The 22,384-nt window shown below is 41.0% G+C and overlaps 1 protein-coding gene across 1 annotated transcript in view; it reads left to right on the top strand.

Moving 5' to 3' along the window:
- The window catches only part of si:dkey-119f1.1 (Structural maintenance of chromosomes protein 6-like), a 67,244-nt gene extending 45,339 nt beyond the window's left edge, over positions 1 to 21,905 (top strand). The window contains exons 17-25 of the mRNA XM_067981605.1: positions 1,318 to 1,478; positions 2,377 to 2,512; positions 2,625 to 2,705; positions 2,910 to 3,080; positions 3,168 to 3,305; positions 7,080 to 7,225; positions 11,370 to 11,495; positions 14,793 to 14,898; positions 21,697 to 21,905. Coding sequence (XP_067837706.1) covers positions 1,318 to 1,478; positions 2,377 to 2,512; positions 2,625 to 2,705; positions 2,910 to 3,080; positions 3,168 to 3,305; positions 7,080 to 7,225; positions 11,370 to 11,495; positions 14,793 to 14,898; positions 21,697 to 21,885 — 1,254 coding nt within the window. The 3' untranslated portion in view covers positions 21,886 to 21,905. The remainder of the gene's footprint in view (positions 1 to 1,317; positions 1,479 to 2,376; positions 2,513 to 2,624; positions 2,706 to 2,909; positions 3,081 to 3,167; positions 3,306 to 7,079; positions 7,226 to 11,369; positions 11,496 to 14,792; positions 14,899 to 21,696) is intronic.
- The last annotated feature ends 479 nt before the right edge of the window (positions 21,906 to 22,384 follow it).

Genomic DNA, 22,384 nt, shown 5'->3' with positions numbered 1-22,384 from the left:
GAGAATTTGCCTCTTCCCAAGACCAGACTCTTTTTTTAATTCCAAACTTCTAATAAATGAATGGATAAAATAGAAAAGAAGTATCAAATAAATTAATTAAGTAAAATTAGTTTTTAAAAACTGAGGCAAATAAATTTCTGCTTCTATATTCTAACTTTACATACCTTGATTTCATTGTCCAGTGGGAGTTGGTTTCACCGCAATCTCAGATCTAGTTCACTGCTATCTTGTTCCTGAAATAGCATTTTAACATACAGAATGCTAGCTCACCTGTCAAACTGTGGCAAATGGAATTCAGTGTAGACAAATGTGAGGTCATCCACTTTGGATCAAAAAAGGATAGAACAAGATACTTTCTAAATGGTAAAAAGTTAAAAACAGTGGATGTCCAAAGGGACCTAGGGGTACAGGTACATAGATCATTGAAGTGTCATGAACAGGTGCAGAAAATAATCAAGAAGGCTAATGGAATGCTGGCCTTTATATCTCGAGGACTAGAGTACAAGGGGGCAGAAGTTATGCTGCAGCTATACAAAACCCTGGTTAGACCGCACCTGGAGTACTGTGAGCAGTTCTGGGCACCGCACCTTCGGAAGGACATATTGGCCTTGGAGGGAGTGCAGCGTAGGTTTACTAGAATGATACCCGGACTTCAAGGGTTAAGTTACGAGGAGAGATTTCACAAATTGGGGTTGTATTCTCTGGAGTTTCGAAGGTTGAGGGGTGATCTGATCGAAGTTTATAAGATATTAAGGGGAACAGATAGGGTGGATAAAGAGAAACTATTTCTGCTGGTTGGGGATTCTAGGAGGTGGGGGCACAGTCTTAAAAATTAGAGCCAAACCTTTCAAGAGCGAGATTAGAAAACATTTCTACACACAAAGGGTGGTAGAAGTTTGGAACTCTCTTCCGCAAACGGCAATTGATACTAGCTCAATTGCTAAATTTAAATGTGAGATAGATAGCTTTTTGGCAACCAAAGGTATTAAGGGATATGGGCCAAAGGCAGGTATATGGAGTTAGATCACAGATCAGCCATGATCTTATCAAATGGCGGAGCAGGCACGAAGGGCTGAATGGCCTACTCCTGTTCCTATGTTCCTAAACATAGATGCAACATATATTTTTATTACAGTATACAGTATGTAATATGACAGTGAATATCCAGATTATTTAATTGCCTGTCATAGCACAATGAGCAATACATTTTGAGTAGGTGTGTATCAGAATTCATCTTCAGAGCAACCACTTTTAGACTAACCCAATTCTAGCAAGCCATGGAAACTAAATGTCTGCAATTTCAATTTTCATTTCCAGAGCAACAGCAGAGCTCGTCAAATTATGCAGCAGCAAAAACCACCCTGGAACTGCAAAGAAGCCTTTACTGCAGCAGGTGACCAGGTCTTTACCAACCGCTACTACTCTTCAGAAATGGACAGGGCAAGATACTTGGGTGGTGATGTGGAGTTCGAAATCAGGTTTGTAAATTTCTGCAACAGCTATCTTGGTGTTCCATCCTCACAGAGAAAAATTAGCAGCCTGGAGCAATTGGTCATCAAAAGTACCCTGGAAATTCTGCCCTGTTCTTGCCTCCTCTTTTCTCTTCTCCTCCACCGCCGCCCCCCCGCCAAATCTTCCCCTCTGGCTTGGCGTATGTTCAATTATGGTTCAGAATTTTGAGGTGATAAATGTGCTAATATTTGAGAGAGGTTCTCATACATGATAAAATGAATAGGTTGTTCCGTAGTGTGATAGTGAAAAGTTTGTATTGCTGATTTATCAAAGCACCTTAAAGATTGAAGAATTGGGCAATGCTGTAGTGCATCATACTGATGCTCCAGTTGATGAGCCAGAGAGGTACAATGTCATCATATCAACCCATTGAGATTTCCTCTTGTTTGTTTTTCTTGAGGACTAAATTGTGCACTTTTTATGATTGTTGATTCTCATGAACAGCCTATGTTTATGTGATAACATCTTTGAATACCACATTCATGTTGAATATTAAATCTTGTATGTTTCCTGACTATGTTAATGTTCATTCCTATCCATTTATATTACCACCTTTTAAGAACATCATGTGTTGCTGAGACGTTGGCATTCGGTTGTTTAGTAGGTCCTTCTGTTCATGTGTGAGAAGCATGAAGTATGCACATTGCTGTCTTGTAAATACCAGTGCAAGGAGATGGTATAACCTAATATGCAGATTCACCACTAGGAGCCAGTATACAGCCTGGTCTGCAGTTTAATGGGTGCTTGTCTGTGACTTGTGCTAGTTCAAAGAAGTGTTATTACTAAACAAGGAATATTGTATTAACTATATTTTGTTTTCCAGAAATGTAAGCATTTTGGTCACTAAGATTCTTTGTGTTACAGTCAGCTGGAAGTTGAAGTGAGCCATAAGATGGTCCAGGTGTCACATTTTCAGCAGCAATTGCGGTCAATAGAGGAAGAAATACGGATAAATGAGACTCAGATGAAAATGAAACAAATGCAAAGGAGGAAAATCCAGGTCCGTAGTTAGAAGAAAAATACGATTACATGTATTTTTGCTTTAAGTATTCAGTCAGATTTAATGTAAAAAGAAAAAACTCCTCCACATATTTTTCAATTCCTTGTTTTAGGAAGATGTGACAAAAATAAAGCTAGAAATTACAGATTTGGAGAACGTGGAAGAACCCCAATCTGTGGATATTTCCACGCTGGTAAGTGTCTTAACCACATTTTAATTTTTTCAAACCTGTATATAACCACTTTAAATGCTGCACAAAATAGACTTATGAATTTTCTTTCATATGTGTTGTTTTGTAGACTTGAGATTGATCCATGAAGATGAATCAGTCATATGAGTTTGGGTGATAACTGGTTCCCTTCTAGTTGATGATTTTCCTTTTTAAAAAAAAAACTAGGAAGAAGAAGTGCAAGATATCTGGCACAGAATCGAGTCGGGCAAGAATAAGTTGGAGCAGGCCAGAAATAATATGGATGAGCACCGAAAGATAGTGGATGAGGCTGAACAAAAGTACAAAGAGATGAAGGAGAAGATCAATTTAATAGCTGAAGAAGCTGATCCAATAAAGGTGGAAATTAATACTGTAAAGTTTTCCAACTTTGTTTTAGAATTGTAGATGTTCAGTATAAAAATAACCTGCATTTGCTCTTAATAGGATGAACTAAGTAAGATTGACACAGAAGTTGGAAAGTGTAAGCATCATAAAAGACATTATGAAGAGAAAAAGAAGGAGCACTTGGATGAAATAGATAAACTAAAGGAGAACCTTGGAAGTAAACAGAAGGTTTTAGAGGTATACACAGATTTTTCTATGTGGGTGTGACCTGCTGCTAACTCACTACTATAAGCCTTATAAAAGGGAAGTCACAGTTTGTGAAATATTAACATAGAAGATTTTAACTTATATCCTTTTAGCATCTTATTGTGTTGATGAACTGGATTCTTTCCCTCAGTCTGGTTCAGCAAAAACTGAGTCGAATACACATTTAAAGTTCAACACAACTTTAATAGCCGGACTTGGTCTGCAGCATCGATTTGGAATCCTGTTAGAGTCCCTCTATGCTGGCAAAGCAAGACAAAGAACATACAGAAAATACACACGTTTATACAGATCAATAGGGGTTGGAACATTGCTAACATGAGGTTCAACACCAATCATAAGCCGGGCATAGGTTGGCCATGAGGGGTTACCTAACTGCAGGCCAATCATGGACAATACAGTTAGCTGATCACGCCGCAGTGACAGACATAGATGGATGTCCCCTCATCTTCCAGCTTGGAATGTTTCCCCTAATCATCCCCATCCTTATCTGCTAACCTGGAATATCTCTGGCCTCACTCAGCTCATTATTTTCTATTGATCAACCAGCTGTGCAGAAACACCCACACCAAACTCCCTACTCCCTATTGTTGCCATGCCAATGATGAGCATAAGCAGACCCCAACATCTAACGAGTTCCTCACACCACTATTAGCCTTGAAGGGGCCCATTGTCCTAACCTAAGCAGCTTCTAATTAACCCTTGCTTGTCATTCTTACTACTTTTCTACTTTGCCACTTAGGCATTTGTACTTTACTTACTTTATTGGACACTGACCACGTATGGGGACACTGACCATGTAGGGATTCTCAGTGTCAATATCCTAAATTGCTTCAAGCAATTAGTTTTTGAAGCACAGTGATAATTCTTATTTAGGCAAATTCTTTGTTTAGCTATTTTATCTCAGTTGCATGGCACTGAACTTGGATAAGTATTAATTATTTTGTCCCTGAAGAATATTTTTCAGTAACTTTTTATATGTTGTATAATTTTGCCTACAGTTTTCAAAAAAGTACTTAGATGTTTGCTGGGAATAAAATAATTACCATTAGCCAGTAAAGGTTTTTTTTTCCCCACCAATTTTTCTTTGCTCTTCTCCCTTACTCTCTTGAAGATGTAGAATCCATGCTAGGTCCTGATTGTGTGGGTGCTGTTATTGGTAGTTGGGTTAGAGACATTGGTAACTCATCCAAATGGTATTATTCATGTGTAATCTTTGTCTGAGAGTCAAGGCTATTTGCCTGCAAAGCACATTACAGCTGAATCTGACCTTGTCCATCAGACATTCAGGTTTTTATTCTTTTTCCTGTCTAATCCAAGGACTGAGGCAAATTGTAGTATCCTTACTGCTGTGCTGGTGGTGATCAGCTAACTCACCAGGGATTGAACCTGTCCTTTTCCTGGTGTGCATGGCTCAGGTTCTCAGACAAACTTGTTGAGCTGTTAAAGTAATTCTGTATAATTTATTTGCATTGAAACCATATTTTGCTATATTTGCAAATCAAGATGGTGCCACAAAACATTTATCGCTATAATTTTCAATAGAAGGACTTCTTACTACACCAAGCTCATACCCTGTCAGAATGCTAGCCTTGTGTCTTCTGAGCACCACTAAATAGTTAAAATTGCAACTAGCTTTAAAATGTCATCGAAATGTCCCTGTTTTTTTGTTAAACATTAATAGCTTTTCAGTACAATAGGTTTAGAATGTGAGCTGTTTGCATTGCCTCATGAAGCACTCAACGAAAAGCAGCTTAAGTGCTAGCTATTAGTGATGCATTCTGTTTCAGCTGACCAATCATCTGTTGTTTAACTGCTTATGTGAGTGCTGATCTTGGGGGATAGTTGAAGAGGTGATATGGTAATACGGTATTAAAATAACTGTTGTGGTACAGCGGAAGTGAGCTTCTGTTTAAATCGAGAGTCCTGCATTCTGCAAAATATACCCATTTCTCAATATCTTGTTTGGGGTTGTTGCAACGTCAGTAAATGAGAGGGGAGTTCTCGCTTACATCCAAGGTAATCAAGTTTACTTGGAATATTGGTAAAGATACCAGGGATACACTCACACTTGCAAGTCAGTATGATATAATCTCATTGCAGAAAGGATTTTTTTAAAGATGGTGCCCCCTTCTGCTAAATTTATTGTACTGAGATATTGGCAATCGCAAGGTGGGAATTCAGAGTTCCAGACGTGGAATGGTTTGATTCAGTTTCCTCCCAAATTGTTTCGCCCAGTGATCTAGACAAGAACTACCAAAACTCACTGTGCCAGGTAGTGAGATTTACTGTTGCTTTTCAAGTCTGGTCATTTGGTTTAGCTCCTGAAAGTACAATACCACACTTTCATCAGGCTTTAATGTGTATCCAAAAAAAAATCCTTTCTCCTCCAATCACTTTGTGGCACACACTTTGATGGCTGCAAATTTTATTCACTTTATCCTTCACATACCAGAGAATGGTTCATATCATACTCTGGATTTAAGCCATTGATGATGAAGTTGCCTGTACATGGTTACTTTGGCTTTTCAGGACATTAAGTGGTTACATTAGAGATGTAGTCACCCTTAAGTTGTAGGAATGGTGATCACCGTGCGTCCTCGCAACATTCTATTCAAAACAAACTGAAATAACCTATAACTCTTGTATCAGGCAAGGATCAACATTACATAACTTTTACCAACCAAAATTCTCGTGTGCGCTGGCATTCACAAATACATTTGCTGTATTTTTATCATTTGAACCACTCGTGTCACCTTTGCTCCGCTCCTTCAACGCTGCATTGTTTCAACGGCAACTCTCCTTTCTAACCAGTCCCAGCTCCTGCTGCTGATTTTTAAATCTCTTCCCTATGGCTATCCTGATGTGCAGCATCTGATTTTTAAATCAGTTGGAGGAATCTGGGCTGAAGCCAGAAGTAAGAAATATCACCAGACAGACAATGCAAAGCAGCAACTGGTGGGAATGTGCTCCTCTCCTCAGCGTTGAGATATTTAAATGGCAGCTGTCCTTGCTGACACTGATCCAGATTTCTGCTGTTGATTTTAAAATAGGAGACAGCCCAGCAGGATAGACACACGGAGATGAGATTTACAATCAACATTCTGAGCCTGGATTGGAGTTTGGAGGGCAAGTTGCCATAGAAGTTTGCAGCACAGAAGGAGGCCATTCAGCTCATTGTGTCTGTGCCAGTTCTTTGCTGGAGCAGTCCAAAACTAAACTTGTTGCCCTGCTGTGTCTCAATAACCTTGAATCTTCCACTGCTTCAAATATTTATCCAATTTTCACTTAAAAGATGCAGTGGTCTTTGCCTCAGCTTATGGCAAAGGATTCCATATGTACAACCCTCTGTGTAAAGAACTTTCTCCCAGCCCCCCTCATTTTAAATTGATGACTTCACTCTATCAAAACTCCTCATAATTTAAAAAACTTCTGTTTAATCTCCTATTGGCCACTTAAATATCACAACCCAGTGGAACAATAGTTGAGCGGAATGTGCTGGTATAATGCTGCTGTATCTACCATCTTTGCAGAAATTCCTCTGCTGAGACAGAAATTGGAGGGGATTTGACAGTTCCCCCTACTGTTGGCTTCACACAGGGACATAAATTTCTCGTCTTGCATGCTAGTATATGTGGGAACAGAAATTATGGATGATGCTGCCTGAAACACATTGTTTATTGAGGTGAGTTTGATGTGCCAAGTGCCCTTTTTAGTTTTCTCAGCTCCTTATGTTCTTTATCCTAGGAAAATACTGCTAAAGCCAAGCAAATTTATGCAGAGCGATTAGAGGTCACCAGAACTGCTAAGAGTATTGATGTGGAGATCAATCGCCTGAGAGAAAGGATCAACACGGAACAAGAACGTCATGGAAACAAGGAGGAAATTACAAGGTATTTATCTTGTTTGTAATGTGCATTACAAACAATAAAAATTCTCATTGCTATTTAGTCTTGTATAGAAGAAAAGAATATTTCTTTGGTGCCTTTGGATGTCCCAATAGCCAGTGAATTACATTCAGTGAAGTTACTGTTTGTTTAATATAGGGAAACACAGCAGCCAGTTTGCACACAGCAAGGTCCCACAAACAGCAATGAGATAAATACCAGATTTTTTTTTAAAGTGATGATTGGGGATAAATGTATATAAACATAATTGCATTCTGTTACCATGCTGTGGAGTCAAGAGATTGAATTGATGGAGAAATTGCAACTTAAAGGGGAATGAAGAGAGACTACTTTTATTCAAAGCTTTCCTTTTCAAAGAAAAATAATAATTATATTAAATATTTCAAAGTCCGTTTTATCACTGTTGTGGGGTTTCCCTACCTGCTTGGCTACTCTAGTTATGGAGATTGTTGCTGTAACGTTATTTTATTAGCCACAATTTTATCTCATGGATATGTTAGTCTGATTTTTTTTTTTCCTCCTACCACCTTCCAAGTTATCCTCTTGTTTTAGGAACACAGGAACAGGAGTAGGCCATTCAGCCCCTCGTGCCTGCTCCGCCATTTGATAAGATCATGGCTGATCTGTGATCGAACTCCATATACCTGCCTTTGGCCCATATCCCTTAATACCTTTGCCAAAAAGCTACCTATCTCAGATTTAAATTTAGCAATTGAGCTAGTATCAATTGCCGTTTGCGGAAGAGAGTTCCAAACTTCTACCACCCTTTGTTTGTAGAAATGTTTTCTAATCTCACTCCTGAAAGGTTTGGCTCTAATTTTTAGACTGTGCCCCCATCTCCTTGAATCCCCAAACAGCGGAAATAGTATCTCTCTATCCATCCTATCTGTTCCCCTTAATATCTTATAAACTTCGATCTGATCACCCCTTAACCTTCGAAACTCTAGAGAGTACAACCCCAATTTGTGTAATCTCTCCTCATAACTTAACCCTTGAAGTCCAGGTATCATTCTAGTAAACCTATGCTGCACTCCCTCCAAGGCCAATATGTCCTTCCGAAGGTGCGGTGCACAGAACTGCTTATAGTACTCCAGGTATGGTCTAACCAGGGTTTTGTATAGCTGCAGCTTAACTTCTGCCCCCTTGTACTCTCGTCCTCCAGATATAAAGGCCAGCATTCCATTAGTCTTATTGATTATTTTCTGCACCTGTTCATGATCTGTGTACCTGAACCCCTAAGTCGCTTTGGACAGCCACTGTTTTTAACTTTTTACCATTTAGAAAGTACCCTGTTCTATCCTTTTATGAGCCAAAGTGGATGACCTCACATTTGTCTACATTGAATTCCATTTGCCACAGTTTTGCCTATTCACCTAATCTATCCATATCCCTTTGTAATTTTATGTTTTCATCTACACTGCTTACAATGCCACCAATCTTTGTGTCATCGGCAAACTTAGATATGAGACTTTCTATGCCTTCATCTAAGTCGTTAATAAATATTGTGAATAATTGAGGCCCCAAGATAGATCCCTGCGGGACTCCACTAGTCACATCCTGCCAATGTGAGTACCTACCCATTATCTCTACTCTGTCGCCTTTCGCTCAGTCAACTTTCAAACCAAGTCCATAATTTTCCCTCGATTCCATGGGCTTCTATCTTAGCTAACAGTCTTTTATGTGGGACCTTATCAAGTGCCTTCTGGAAGTCCATATAAATAACATCCATTGACATTCCCCTGTCCACTGCTTTAGTCACGTCTTCAAAAAATTCAATGTTGCTCATTTCAACCTGATTCCAAGTGTTAAAACACTGAATAAGATTCGTATCCTCATCCAGCATCCCTCCACATTGAAAACATGTTATTTTTCAGCCTCTGACACCCATTGTCAAGCTGCCTTCTCACCAGGTATAAACAACAACAACTTGCATTTAACGTAGTAAAACATGGCACTTCACAGGAGCGTTATCAAACAAAATTTGACACCGAGCCACATAAGGAGGTATAAGGACAGGTGGCCAAAAGCTTGGTCAAAGAAGGGTTTTAAGGAGTGTCTTAAAGGTGGAGAGGGAGACGGAGAGGTTTAAGGAGGGAATTCCAGAGCTTAGGGACTAGGCAGCTGAAGGCACGGCTGCCAACGGTGGAGCGATTAAAATCGGCGATGCGTAAGAGGCAAGAATTGGAGGAGTGCAGAGATCTTGGAGGGTTATAGGAGATTAGAGACCATGGAGGGATTTGAAAACAAGGATAATAATTTTAAAATCGAGGTGTTCCTGGACCGAGAGCCAATATAGGTCAGCGTGCACAGGAGTGATGAGAGAACGGGATTTGGTGCGAATTAGGAAATGGGGAGTAGAGTTTTGGATGAGCTCAAGTTTATGGAGGATGGAAAATGGGAGGCCAGCCTGAAGAGCATTGGAATAATCCAGCCTGGAGGTAACAAAGGCATAAGTGAGGGTTTCAGCAGCAGATGAGCTGAGGCAGGGGCAGAGACGGGTGATGTTACGGAGGTGGAAGTAGGCGATCTTGGCGATGGAGCGGATATGTGGTTGGAAGCTCATCTCAAGGTCAAATAGGACGCCAAGGTTGCGAACGGTCTGGTTCAGCCTCAGACAATGGCCAGGGAGAGAGATGGAGGCGGAGGCTAGGGAACAGAGTTTGCGGTGGGGACCAAAGACACTGGCTTCGGTCGTCCCAAGATTTAGTTGGAGGAAATTTTTGCTCATCCAGTACTGGATGTCGGACAAGTAATGTGACAAATGAGAGACAGTGGAGGGGTCGGAGGAGGTGATTGTGAGGTAGAGCTGAGTGTTGTCAGCGTATAACTTCTTGGATAATTATTTCAAATAACCTTTCAGCAGAACACAAGATCGTCATCTCAAAATATCCTGGCCTGGGTTAGATGGCATTGGTTATCTTTGTAGTGTTGTATGAAACACACTTCATGAAATTGGTATAGCTGCACACACTGGTATTATATTTTCAACGTTGCAGATGGTTGAGCGAAGGTGTCTTTAGCATTAACTTGGTATAGAGAGAAATATTTTCTCCATATTTAGGTTGTTCCTACCCCCCCCCCCCCCAATATCTGTTTCCTTCAATTTAAAGGCGATGTTTATCTTGTTATCTTGTGGGATAATGTGTCTGCCTTGGCCCAGTGGTAGAACACTCGCCCCTGAGTCAGTAGGTTGTGCGTTCAAGTCTCACTCCAGAGCCTTGAGCACATAATCCAAGCTGACACTTCAGTGCAGTACTGAGGGAGTGCTGCACTGTCAAAGTTGCCATCTTTCAGATGAGATGTTATACTGAGGCCCCTCAGGTGGAGGTAAAAGATCCCATGGCACTATTTGAAGAAGAGCTGGGGAGTTCTCCCCAGTTTCCTGGGCAATATAAATCTCTCAACCAACATCACTAAAGCAGATTATCTGGTTATTATCTCATTGCTGTTTGTGGGACCTTGTCGTGCGTAAATTGGCTGCTGTGTTTTCTACATTCCAACCGTGTTTATGGAGACTGTAAACACAAGTGCAAAAAATATAAAATTGAGTACCAGTTAGTATTTGATCTTGTGGGCCATCTGGAGCAGCAGTGTTAAGGGATGAGCATCCTCGAATTGTAGGCAGGTCTCAGAATTCTGTCAGCAGAAGCCTAGGGCCGGGTTGCCTACCTGTTGTCTCGGCCAAGGAATTATTTGTAAAGGGACTTGAGAGCAGGAGAAAATGACTGAAAAATTGCAGTGGTAAAAGAATGTTTTGTGCAGAATTTTAGTAGATCATGAAATTCTGATCCAGACTGAGAGATTATTGCTTTTTTTTTGAAGTACTGGAGCTTAAATCAACACACATTGCTACAATACAAAACTGAAATAAATGTCCTATTTAGGTTGCAATGTCTATTCTAATACAACATTTTTGGCAAATTGATTTTGTACATTCATGGATTTAAATGTAACATATGTTCTTGTATAGATTGCTTTCCTTTTTACAGCAGACCCTAGAATAGGTTATTGGTACCAACTCCTGCTCATATGAATGTGTTCTTGAGACCTTGTGTGCTGCTAGTATTGGTTCAACTTTCAAACCATTGGTTTTTTGGGGGTTAATAATTTTTCATTGTTTTTTGAACAGGCAGTACTTTGATGTTTTGGAAACGTACAAGAATGTAAAAAGCCAGATCAAGAACCTGAAGAAGTTTATGCAGCTGCTTGATAAAATAATGGAGGAAAGGCACAAAGCATATAAAATGTTCAGGAGGTAACTGACTCAATTTAATTTTGTACAATTGTTTTGCACTTATTAACTGTTTCATTTGCATTTCATATGTCAATGAAAAATCTTTTCACTTATGCTGTTCTAATAAGACTTGCTCTATTCAGTCATGCTGTATTTTCCCTCAAAGCTCAGTTAGCAGGTCTACACAAATTCATTACCATGGTGAGGTACATACTTACCTTTTTGGCGCATTGTGGTATTCTGAGTCTTGGAGGAAACTAGAGTACTGAAACTGGAGGATCTCCAGTGTGTGGTGCACTTCACCTGAATATGCCTGCTTAACAATATTTATCAATGTGGGTCTACAAGCCCAGGGAGGTGCAGTGCTTGAGACTGGTGTCAGCAAGCTGATAGAGCACTTGAGCAGTCCACATGTGACAAGGACTATGCTAGTTTCAGTTGTACTGGATTTAATGCAGTGCATTTCCAGCATTTGGCCGTAAAATTCTGGAAGTACAGAGAGAAGATAGGTTAATGTTTCAGATGTAAACCTGCTGTGTATTTCCATTGTTGCCGTTCTTATTTCAGATATCCAACACTTGCTGTTTTTTTCCACTGCTTGGTTTGGTCATGTTGAAAATAGAGCAGCTGAGTTGAAATCTTCAGCTGTTTTGTACAGTGCTTTTCACTTTGATTATTTCTTAACCTTGAGGCGAATTTGGTGCAAAAAAACCTAGTAAAATGCCATTAAAATTGCAAATAGTTTGTTGACTGGTTTTGCAGTAACTGGTTCCATTTGGTCCTCATTAACATTGAAACTGCATTTTTTTTGGCTTATACAGAGTTTGTTTTAAAGTGTTGTCCTCTATTGTCATGCAATGGTGTTTCACAATTCTTGGGTTATAACTAGTACATGTATTTTAGATAGTTTGTTTGGTTAGTTAACTTGACAATTGCATTTGCAAGTTTCTCCAAACATTTTCATTATTAGCGCTCAAACTGAGAGATCTTTTCTTTCCTCCTACAATCTTCAGGCTTCTGACTCTGAGAAATAGTGCAACTGCCTAGCTGACAACTTGGCTTAGTTGGAGCACAATTGCCTCTGAGTCAGAGGATCGTGGGTTCAAGCCCTATTCTAGGATTTAAGCACATAATCCAGGCTGACACCTCAGTGCAGATGTTGGAGGTGCTGTCTTTTGCATGAGACGTTAAATCGAGGCCCTGTCTGCGCTCGAGGATGTAAAAGATCCCATGGCACTATTTGAAGAAGGGAAATTCTCTCGGTGTCCTTGCCAATATTTATTCCTGAACTAACGCCAGATTATCTGATCATTTATCTCGTTGCTGTTTGTGGTACCTTGTGCGCAAATTGGCTGTTGTGTTTCCCTGAATGACAACAGTGACTACATTTCAAAAATACTTCTTGGCTGTGAAGCACTTTGGGACTTCATGAGGTCGTGGAAGGTGCTGTATAAATACAAATTTCTTCTTTCTTTTGAATCCCTAGTTTGGCATCAGCGAGTCACTAGTTCCTGATTTTCCTTGTTCTTGGTCACATTAGTATCTCAATTTAAAAAAATAAATAAAAAGTTGTACTAAAGGAGTTTAGAATATTCTAAAAGGATGACTTATAGAACAAGAAAAGGCTTATCAATCCTGTTTCCGTTCAAGCCACGTACAACAATCCCTATAACAGATCAGTCTAATTCGCTCTCCTAAGGGACAGAAACAGCCACTTGTAAAGCTTTGTGCAATTTCCCACTCGCCACAAGTGAACAAAATTTCATAATTTAGTCTTGCAATGCACACTTGTGACTCTGATCAGCTGCATTCTATAGGCAGCACATCCATATTCCTAGCAGCACGTGAAGCATCTCATTCCCTAGAGTGCTTTATCATTTGTATATTCTTTTAACCTTAGGCTAGATTATCTCTCAAAAACATGTCCTCATATTTTCAGAACAAATGGATTGATGCAATTTACTCATGAGATTGATTCTCACTTGGAGTTGTTATTTTTAGTAATGTTTGCAAGCTGTGGATAGATGTGGTGTACTCAGATATGACCTTTTAGGGCTGACCCTAGCATTCCCCACGTAACAGCAGATCGCTAGTCACTGACCAGTGAATATAGTCTAGTTTTTCATGTCTGTCATCATAACTATATTGTCTCATCTTTGATACCATCCTAGTGAATTTGCCTTGCACCTGTTCCATGCCTCCAGTGTACAATGCCTGGAACTGTATGCAGTACATAAACTGGCCTAATGTATGTAAAACCCAGAATCCCATTTGCCTCTAATAGCTTTTTTTTTCCCATCTGCAAACCTACTTTTAAAGACCTGTGTAGCTGTCACCACAGATTTATCTGTCTCCCTTCCATTGCCTTTGCTGTCAAATGGCTTCTCCAACATCCAGTCTTGGATGAGCCACAGTTTCCTCCAGCTAAACATTGGGAATACCAAATCTATCATCATCAACCTCCGCCACAAACTGCATCCTTGCTACTGACTCCATTTCCCCCCTCCCCCCACTCCAGAACCCCCCACCCCAGCCACTGTTTCAAGATAAAACAGACTGCTCAGAACCTTGGCATCCTATTTGACCTTGAGCTGAACTTCCAACTCCATATCCTTTCCGCCACAAAGACTGCCTACTTCCATCTGCGCAACATTACTGATCTCTGTCCTGCTTCAGTGCATCTGAAACCCTCATCCATGCCTTTATCACTTCTAGACACGACTATTGCAATGCTCTCCTGGCTCGCCTCCCATCATCCACCTCTAAATTTCAACTGGTTCAAATCTCTGCTGCCTGAATCCTATCCTGCACCAAGTCCTGTTTCCCCATCACTCCTCTTTTTGCCGATCTAGATTGGCTCCTGCTACCCCTAATGCCTCAAATTTCATTCTTGTGCTTAAATACCTCCATGGCATCACCCCTCCCTATCCTGTAATTTTCTTCGGTCCTACAACTACCTGTATCTGAATTCTCCGTTCCTCTGTCTCTTAATTCTTGTGCATTCTCCTGTTCTTTTTGTCCACTGTTCCTTTTTTCTTGTTCTTTCATTTCCCATATTCCTGTAGCAGCTCCTGAAGACAATTGCTTGCTGGAACTAAGAATGGGGGAATGACAAAACTCAGATGAGTGTCTTGTGATAGTATGGTGATGGCTTCCCCAAAGTCCTGATGGCCAACATATTTATGAAACTTGTTGCTAATTCTAGCAAATCAGTTCTGCTCCTTAAAACATTGATTGAAAGTCTGCATGTGTATCGTGTCTTCTGTATTATGGAGATGTTGGTAACATTTGTTTTCTTTTTATGCTTGAATTAAATAGATACATTTCTCTTCGCTGCAAGTATTATTTTGATTCAATGCTATCTCAGCGAGGTTACCATGGGAAAATGAGCTTCGATCATAAGAATGCGACCCTTTCAATTGCAGTGAGTTATTTACTATTTATTCTGGGGCTTTTTTTTCCTGAGAGAAATATAAAGGAGGTGGCTCCACAAATCAGGGAAATAAAGCAGCAATATTGTGATCAAAATATTGAAGATATGGTGGTGACATCTTTGGGATCGTATCAAGGGATGAACAAACATTGGGCAGCACTGCAGTGTTAGAAAACTAGGAGGATGGCGCACTGAACCTCCACCAAAAAAACCTTGAATTAAATCCTAAACCTTTTGGTGCTTGCACTTTCACAGAAAGGTGAGTTTCACTGATCTCTGGCAAATTTAAAGGGATATTAGGGTCAGCAGTGTTGACAAAATGTAAGGAGGTTGTCCATGACTCTTCTGATTGAGAAGTCTTACTGAAAGTGCTTAAGAAGCAGCCATTATAACAGCAGAAAGGAGGCCATAGTGCCCTTGTTAATTTGGCTCCACCGGTATCATCTTAGCTCAGTGCTAGCATTCTCCCCTCAGTCAGCAAGTTGTGGGTTCAAGCTCCGCTCCAGAGACTTCATCGTCGCTGGGTCAAAATCCTGGAACTCCCTAACAGCACTGTGGGAGAACCTTCACCACACGGACTGCAGCGGTTCAAGAAGGCGGCTCACCACCACCTTCTCCAGGGCAGTTAGGGATGGGCAATAAATGCTGGCCTCGCCAGCGATGCCCACATCCCATGAATGAATTTTTAAAAAATCATAATCTAGGCTGACATTTCAGTACAGTATGGAGGAAGTGCTACACTGTGAGGTGGATGTAAAATATCCCATGGCACTATTCAGAAAGGTGCAGGGGACTTCTCTGTCCTGGCCAATATTTATCCAGCATCACTCAAACAGGTTATCTATTTATTTATTCTACTGCTTTTTATTGGACCTTGCTGCGCACAAGTTGGCTGCTGCATTTCTCCACATCACAACAGTGACTACACTTCAAAAGTACTTCATTGGCTGTGAAGCGCTTTGGGACGTCCTGAGGATGTGAAAGGTGCTATATAAATGCAAGTACTTTCTTTCCCTATATTTTTCCTATTGTTGAAGACTCATTTAAATAGAGTGGCTGTATTAAGGAAAGTGAAGTTCTGCCTGTTCAATCTAGCGTAACATTTTTTTCTGGCCATGTCCTCATTTATTTTTAGTACATTGTCCATTAATCGTTCAAGCAATTGTAAATCCTATCCCTACTTATATCTGGTTAAAATGTCACTTATTGGGAACTTCATGAAGTGTCAACTGTATTATCTTTTATGCTCAAACAGTAAAAGTAAAATCAAGCTGAATGTGTAGTACATACTGACACATTGATTAAACCTATTAAAATTTTACTGGTGACCCATAAATCTCTCTTAATAAAAGGAAACTTTTTTATTTATTCAGTGTAGTCTCCTGTGTCATCTACTTATTAGCAACTTCATGTATATCATTCACTCCATAAGATGCAATTTAAATAAAGCAATAGCAGAAATCACCTTTTTTATGGCCCTGTGGCCATTAACATTTGAAAACTGGTCAGGGAAAAAAATATACTGTGAATACATGAAACTGGAGGGGTCACAATGAGAAGTGGATCAGTTCCACTGCAGATTATATTAAAACCAAGTCTTCTGCAGACACACATAGCAAGTTCATTGGGACAGAGCAATAGATTGGGCAGTGAGGTCAGTTTTGTTTTAATTTTTCAAAACTAATTTACTTTTTTCCCCTCCAGTCTGTTATTTTTAATTTGGTTTTTCTCTTTCTTTATGAAAATGTTCAGTTTTCCTTTTAAAATCTGTAACTCTTAGCTCTGAATAAATGGTGATCTTAGGTTACATATTGGTCTTTACTTTTGAACATTATGCAATAGAAAGCATGAAGGCTTCAGTTGGAGCTGACTGCTAACTGTGATTAATAAGGTGTGTAGTAGTTTGACCCAATCTTCACAATATAATTTATTAAAAAAACCTGCAGGCTAACTTTTTTGATCATTGGTTGCAGGATTTCTAGTTGGATTTATTTTGTAGTTATGAAATTAACCCATGGGTTCTACTAACCACTTTATTGAGCATTAAAAAAATCTTCATTAATACGTAGTTTTTGACTCTTCACCCCCCTGCCATATCTTTTAAGGTTTGGGAGAAAGATCACTAGGGATTTAAAAAAATCATCCATGCTTTAAACTGAGAACTGTAGTGCTATAATATTTGAAAGAGATGGGTCCACGACAGTAGAGGGCACCAAAGCAACACAGGATACTACATTTGAATTGATGCATTTTTAAGTTATTTTGGAACTTTTTACTTTGCCATTCATCTTTTCATTAATTAGTAAACTAAACTTGTGATTTAGCCTGGCAATGATAAATTTTAAGTGGAAGGTGTGACAAATGTGGGCTCCATCCTGTTATGTTGTAACTATTTATTGTATCAATATCTTTTTGACTGAATCTTTTTTATTCGTTCATGGGATGTGAGTGTCGCTGGCAAGGCTAGCATTAATTGCCGATCCCTAATTGCCCTTGAGAGGTGGTGGAGAGCTGCCTTCTTGAACTGCTGCAGTCCGTGTGGTGAAGGTTCTCCCACAGTTGGTTAGGTAGGGAGTTCCAGGATTTTGACCCAGCGACGATGAAGGAACGGCGATATATTTCCAAGTCAGGATGGTGTGAGACTTGGAGGGCAACGTGCAGGTGGTGTTGTTCCCGTGCGTCTGCTGCGCTTGTCCTTCTAGGTGGTGGAGGTCGCGGGTTTGGGAGATGCTGTCGAAGAAGCCTTGGCGAGTTGCTGCAGTGCATCCTGTAGATCGTACACACTGCAGCCACAGTGCGCCGGTGGTGGAGGGAGTGAATGTTTAAGGTGGTGGATGGGGTGCCAATCAAGTGGGCTGCTTTGTCCTGGATGGTGTTGAGCTTCTTGAATGTTGTTGGAGCTGCACTCATCCAGGCAAGTGGAGAGTATTCAATCACTCCTGACTTGTGCCTTGTAGATGGTGGAAAGGCTTTGGGAAGTCAGGAGGTGAGTCACTTGCTGCAGAATACCCGGCCTCTGACCTGCTCTTGTAGCCACAGTATTTATGTGGCTGGTCCAGTTAAATTTCTGTTTAATGGTGACCCCCAGGATGTTGATTGTGGGGGATTTGGCGATGGTAATGCTGTTGAATGTCAAGGGGCGGTGGTTAGACACTCTCTTGTTGGAGATGGTCATTGCCTGGCACTTGTCTGGTGCGGATGTTACTTCCTCTTCTCAGCCCATGCCTGGTCCAGGTCTTGTTGCATGCAGGCACGGACTACTTCATTATTTGAAGGGTTGCAAATGGAACTGAACACTGTGTAATCATCAGCGAACATCCCCACTTCTTACTTTATGATGGAGGGAAAGTCATTGATGAAGTAGCTAGAGATGGTTGGATCTAGGACACTGCCCTGAGGAACTCCTGCAACGACGTTCTGGGTCTGAGATGATTGGTATCCAACAACCACTACCATCTTCCTTTGTGCTAGATATGAATCCAGCCACTGGAGTGTTTTCCCCCTGATTCTCATTGACTTCAATTTTACTAGGGCTCCTTGATGCCACACTTGATCAAATGCTGCCTTGATATTAAGGGCAGTCACTCTCACTTCACCTCTGGAATTCAGCTCTTTTGTCCATGTTTGGACCAAGGCTCCAATGAGGTCTGGAGCCGAGTGGTCCTGGCGGAACCCAAACTGAGCATTGGTGAGTAAGTGCTGCTTGATAGTGCTATTGATGACACCTTCCATCACTTTGCTGCTGATTGAGAGTAGACTGGTAGGGCGGTAATAGGCCAAATGGGCTTTGTCCTGCTTTTTGTGGACAGGACATACCTGGGCAATTTTCCACTTTGTCAGGTTGATGCCAGTGTTGTAGCTGTAGTGGAACAGCTTGGCTAGAGATGTGGCTAGTTCTGGGGCACAAGTCTTCAGCACCACGGCCGGGATGTTATCGGGGCCATAGCCTTTGCTATGTCCAGGGCACTCAGCCATTTCTTGATATCACGTGGAATGAATCGAATTGGCTGAAGACTGGCTTCTGTGATGGTGGGGATCTCGGGAGGAGGCCAAGATGGGTCATCCACTTGGCTCTTCTGGCTGAAGATGGTTGTAAACACATGAGCCTTGTCTTTTGCACTCACGTGCTGTGCTCTGCCATCATTGAGGATAGGGATGTTCACGGAGCATCCTCCTCCTGTTAGTTGTTTAATTGTCCACCACCATTCACGACCGGATGCAGCAGGACTGCAGAGCTTTGATCCGATCCATTTGTTTTGGGATCGCTTAGCTCTGTCTATAGCATGCTGCTTCCGCTGTTTAGCATGCATATAGTCCTGTGTTGTAGCTTCAACAGGTTGATGCCTCATTTTTAGGTACGCCTGGTGCTGCTCCTGGCATGCTCTTCTACACTCATCGTTGAACCAGGGTTGATCCTCTGGCTTGTCGGTAATGGTAGAGTGAGGAATATGCCAGGCCGTGAGTTTACAGGTTGTGATGGAATACAGTTCTTCTGCTGCTAATGGCCTACAGTGCCTCATGGATGCCTAGTTTTGAGCTGCTAGATCTGTTCTGAATCCATCCCATTTAGCACAGGGGTGGTGTCACACAACACGATGGACGGTGTCCTCAGTGTGAAGACGGGACTTCGTTTCCACGAGGGCTGTGCGGTGGTCACTCCTACCAATACTGCCATGGACAGATGCATCTGCGACAGGTAGATTGGTGAGGATGAGGTCAAGTAGGTTTTTCCCTCGTGTTGGTTTGCTCACCACCTGCTGCAGGCCCAGTCTGGCAGCTATGTTCTTCAGGACTCAGCCAGCTCGGTCAGTAGTGGTGCTACTGAGCCACTCTTGGTGATGGACATGGAACCCCCAGCCAGAGTACATTCTGTGCCCTTGCTTTACCCTCAGTGCTTCCTCCAAGTGATACTCAACATGGAGGAGTACTGATTCATCAGCTGAGGTAGGGCAGTCGGTGGTAATCAGCAGAAGGTTTCCTTGCCCATGTTTGACCTGATGCCATGAGTCTTCATGGGATCCGGAGTCAATGTTGAGGACTTCAAGAGCCACTCCCTCCTGACTGTATACCAATGTACCGCCACCTTTGGTGGGTCTGTCCTGCCGGTGGGACAGGACATACCCAGGGATGGTGATGGATGTGTCTGGGACGTTGGCTGAAAGGTATGATTCTGTGAGTATGGCTGTGTCAGGCTGTTGCTTGATTAGTCGGTGGGACAGCTCTCCCAATTTTGGCATAAATTCCCAGATGTTAGCCAGGAGGATTTTGTAGGGTCAACTGGGCTTGGTTTGCCTTTGCCGTGTCTAGTGGTCCGATGCTGGGTGGTTCGTTTGGTTTTATTCTTCTTATGACTTTTCGTAGCGAGATTTTACAACTGAGTGACTTGCTAGGCCATTTCAGAAGGCATTTAAGAATCAACCACATTGCTGTGGGTCTGGAGTCACATATAGGCTAGACTGGGTAAGGACGGCAGGCTTCCTCCCCTAAAGGACGTTATTGAACCAGATGTGTTTTTACGACAGTCTAGTAGTTTCATCGTAACCATTACTGATTCTAGCTTTTTATTCAGATTTGTTTTATTTACTTAACTGAATTTAAATTCCCAAGGTGCCATGGCAGGATTTGAACTCCTGTCTCCGGAATATTAGTCCAGGCCTCTGGATTACTAGTCCAGTAACGTACCCACTATGCTACTGTAGCCATATTTTAGCTAAGCAATGCACTGAAATCTTGAAAAAATACCTATTGTTTTTAGGATTTTTTTCATCTGTTGTCTTGGGAGCATGTAGATAGAGTGAATATAAATACTGGCTAAGTGCAGGTGGAAGCTAATTATCTGTGATTGCCACAGCTATTGACGGGGGTGTCATACCAGACAAAAAAATTTGGGTCTGAACTAGTAAAACAACTCATCAGACTTGAGGGCATTGCTTTCTTCCTTCCATCCACTAGAGTGATAGAAGTAACTAATGTAAATTACTAGCTTGTTGAGATAGGGTTGGGTATTCTTCACAAGTATCTGTACCGGCCCAAAGAGACTCAGAGACGCAGCGATACATACTTGAACTGGTAAAGAGATACTTATGAGACTGGTGGGTGGGGGTCCTGTTCCATCCTGCAACTATTAAATCTGATCTTCCAAATTTTAAAAGTAAGGGATTGCTATGGATGGATACTTAAGGGCTTTTGAGTCATTAGGAAGCCATAACTGCGACAAGTATGGGAAAGACGGCTGATGGTATAAAGTGCTTAATGCATGGCAGATCCAAGTGTAAATAGATCTGAAGCCACTTCTGTTTTTGAACCATTTTGTAGGGAAACTGACAAAACTCAACGGAAGAACAAAAAGAAGCAAATTAAAAATTATCAAGAAAGGAGGGATAAACGTTAGGCAGGAGGAAAAGCGTTTTCTTAAAAGGAAGAAAATCACCCAACTGCAAACTATTTCAATAAACCATCTGCAGCAACACAAAAAGGTCACCTGCTGACATTCTGATTATTTAAATATTTGCATTAGTGAAGAATATTACTAACTTAAAGCCCCTTGACAGAACTAGTGCAACAAAACTGAAAATCACACCTATAATGGGGGTGGGGGGGGGTGGACTGTTATCTTTATTCCAGTTTTTCTTCTACAAGAATTATGTTGCTCAGTTTACATTTTGTCAGCCATTTTGCTCAAAATTTGCAAGAGTAAAAGTTTGTATGTTCAGTATTGTTTTTTTTTCCTGTTTCTAGCTAGATTTACTTCTCTTTTTTTCACTATTGGATATCTCTTGTGTATTAAAGGTTCAACCTGGAGAGGGAGACAAGGCAGCACTCAGTGACATGAGATCCCTTTCTGGTGGTGAACGTTCATTCTCAACTGTGTGTTTCATCCTCTCCTTGTGGGACACCATGGAGTCTCCTTTCCGTTGTCTGGATGAGTTTGACGTTTATATGGTACGCTTATGTCTAGGCTCAATTAATCTTAGTTAATAAATGTAAAATTAGTAACCCTTAATGCAGTTCATGGCTGTTAACTTGGTCACAGTCCAGTTCTAGAGCATCAAATACTGGAGCTGATCTATTTCGAGCCTGCAATTATTTTAGACTGAAGTCTTAGAATGCTGCATTAAACTTTAATGTATATTTGAAAATTGTAGTGGTTAATAAGTTTATTTTTAAAACCGCGTTGGACTTTTTGTAACTATTATGACCTCAAGCAGTGTATCTGTAATTCTGATGCATGGAAGTTATTTTAGCCTTAAAAACATTTTGTAAGTTTTTCAGTGATCTGTTTGTCACCTAGCACTGTATTTTAACCAGTAAAGTTAATGGCATCGGCCTTTTGGCTAAATAGGTGATGTGTTGGCAGGTTTTAGATTTTTTTTCTTGTACTTCAACAGTGGGTATAAAGCCACTGGGGTAAAAATTGCATCTTGTTCAGTCACTGGTGTTCTACATTATTGTTAATTGAGATAACATCTCCTTACTG

Source organism: Heptranchias perlo, unplaced genomic scaffold (assembly GCF_035084215.1).
Source record: "Heptranchias perlo isolate sHepPer1 unplaced genomic scaffold, sHepPer1.hap1 HAP1_SCAFFOLD_825, whole genome shotgun sequence".
Classification (NCBI taxonomy): domain Eukaryota; kingdom Metazoa; phylum Chordata; class Chondrichthyes; order Hexanchiformes; family Hexanchidae; genus Heptranchias; species Heptranchias perlo.
Note: the sequence above shows the minus strand (reverse complement) of the source record. Positions and strands in the feature narration are given on the sequence as shown.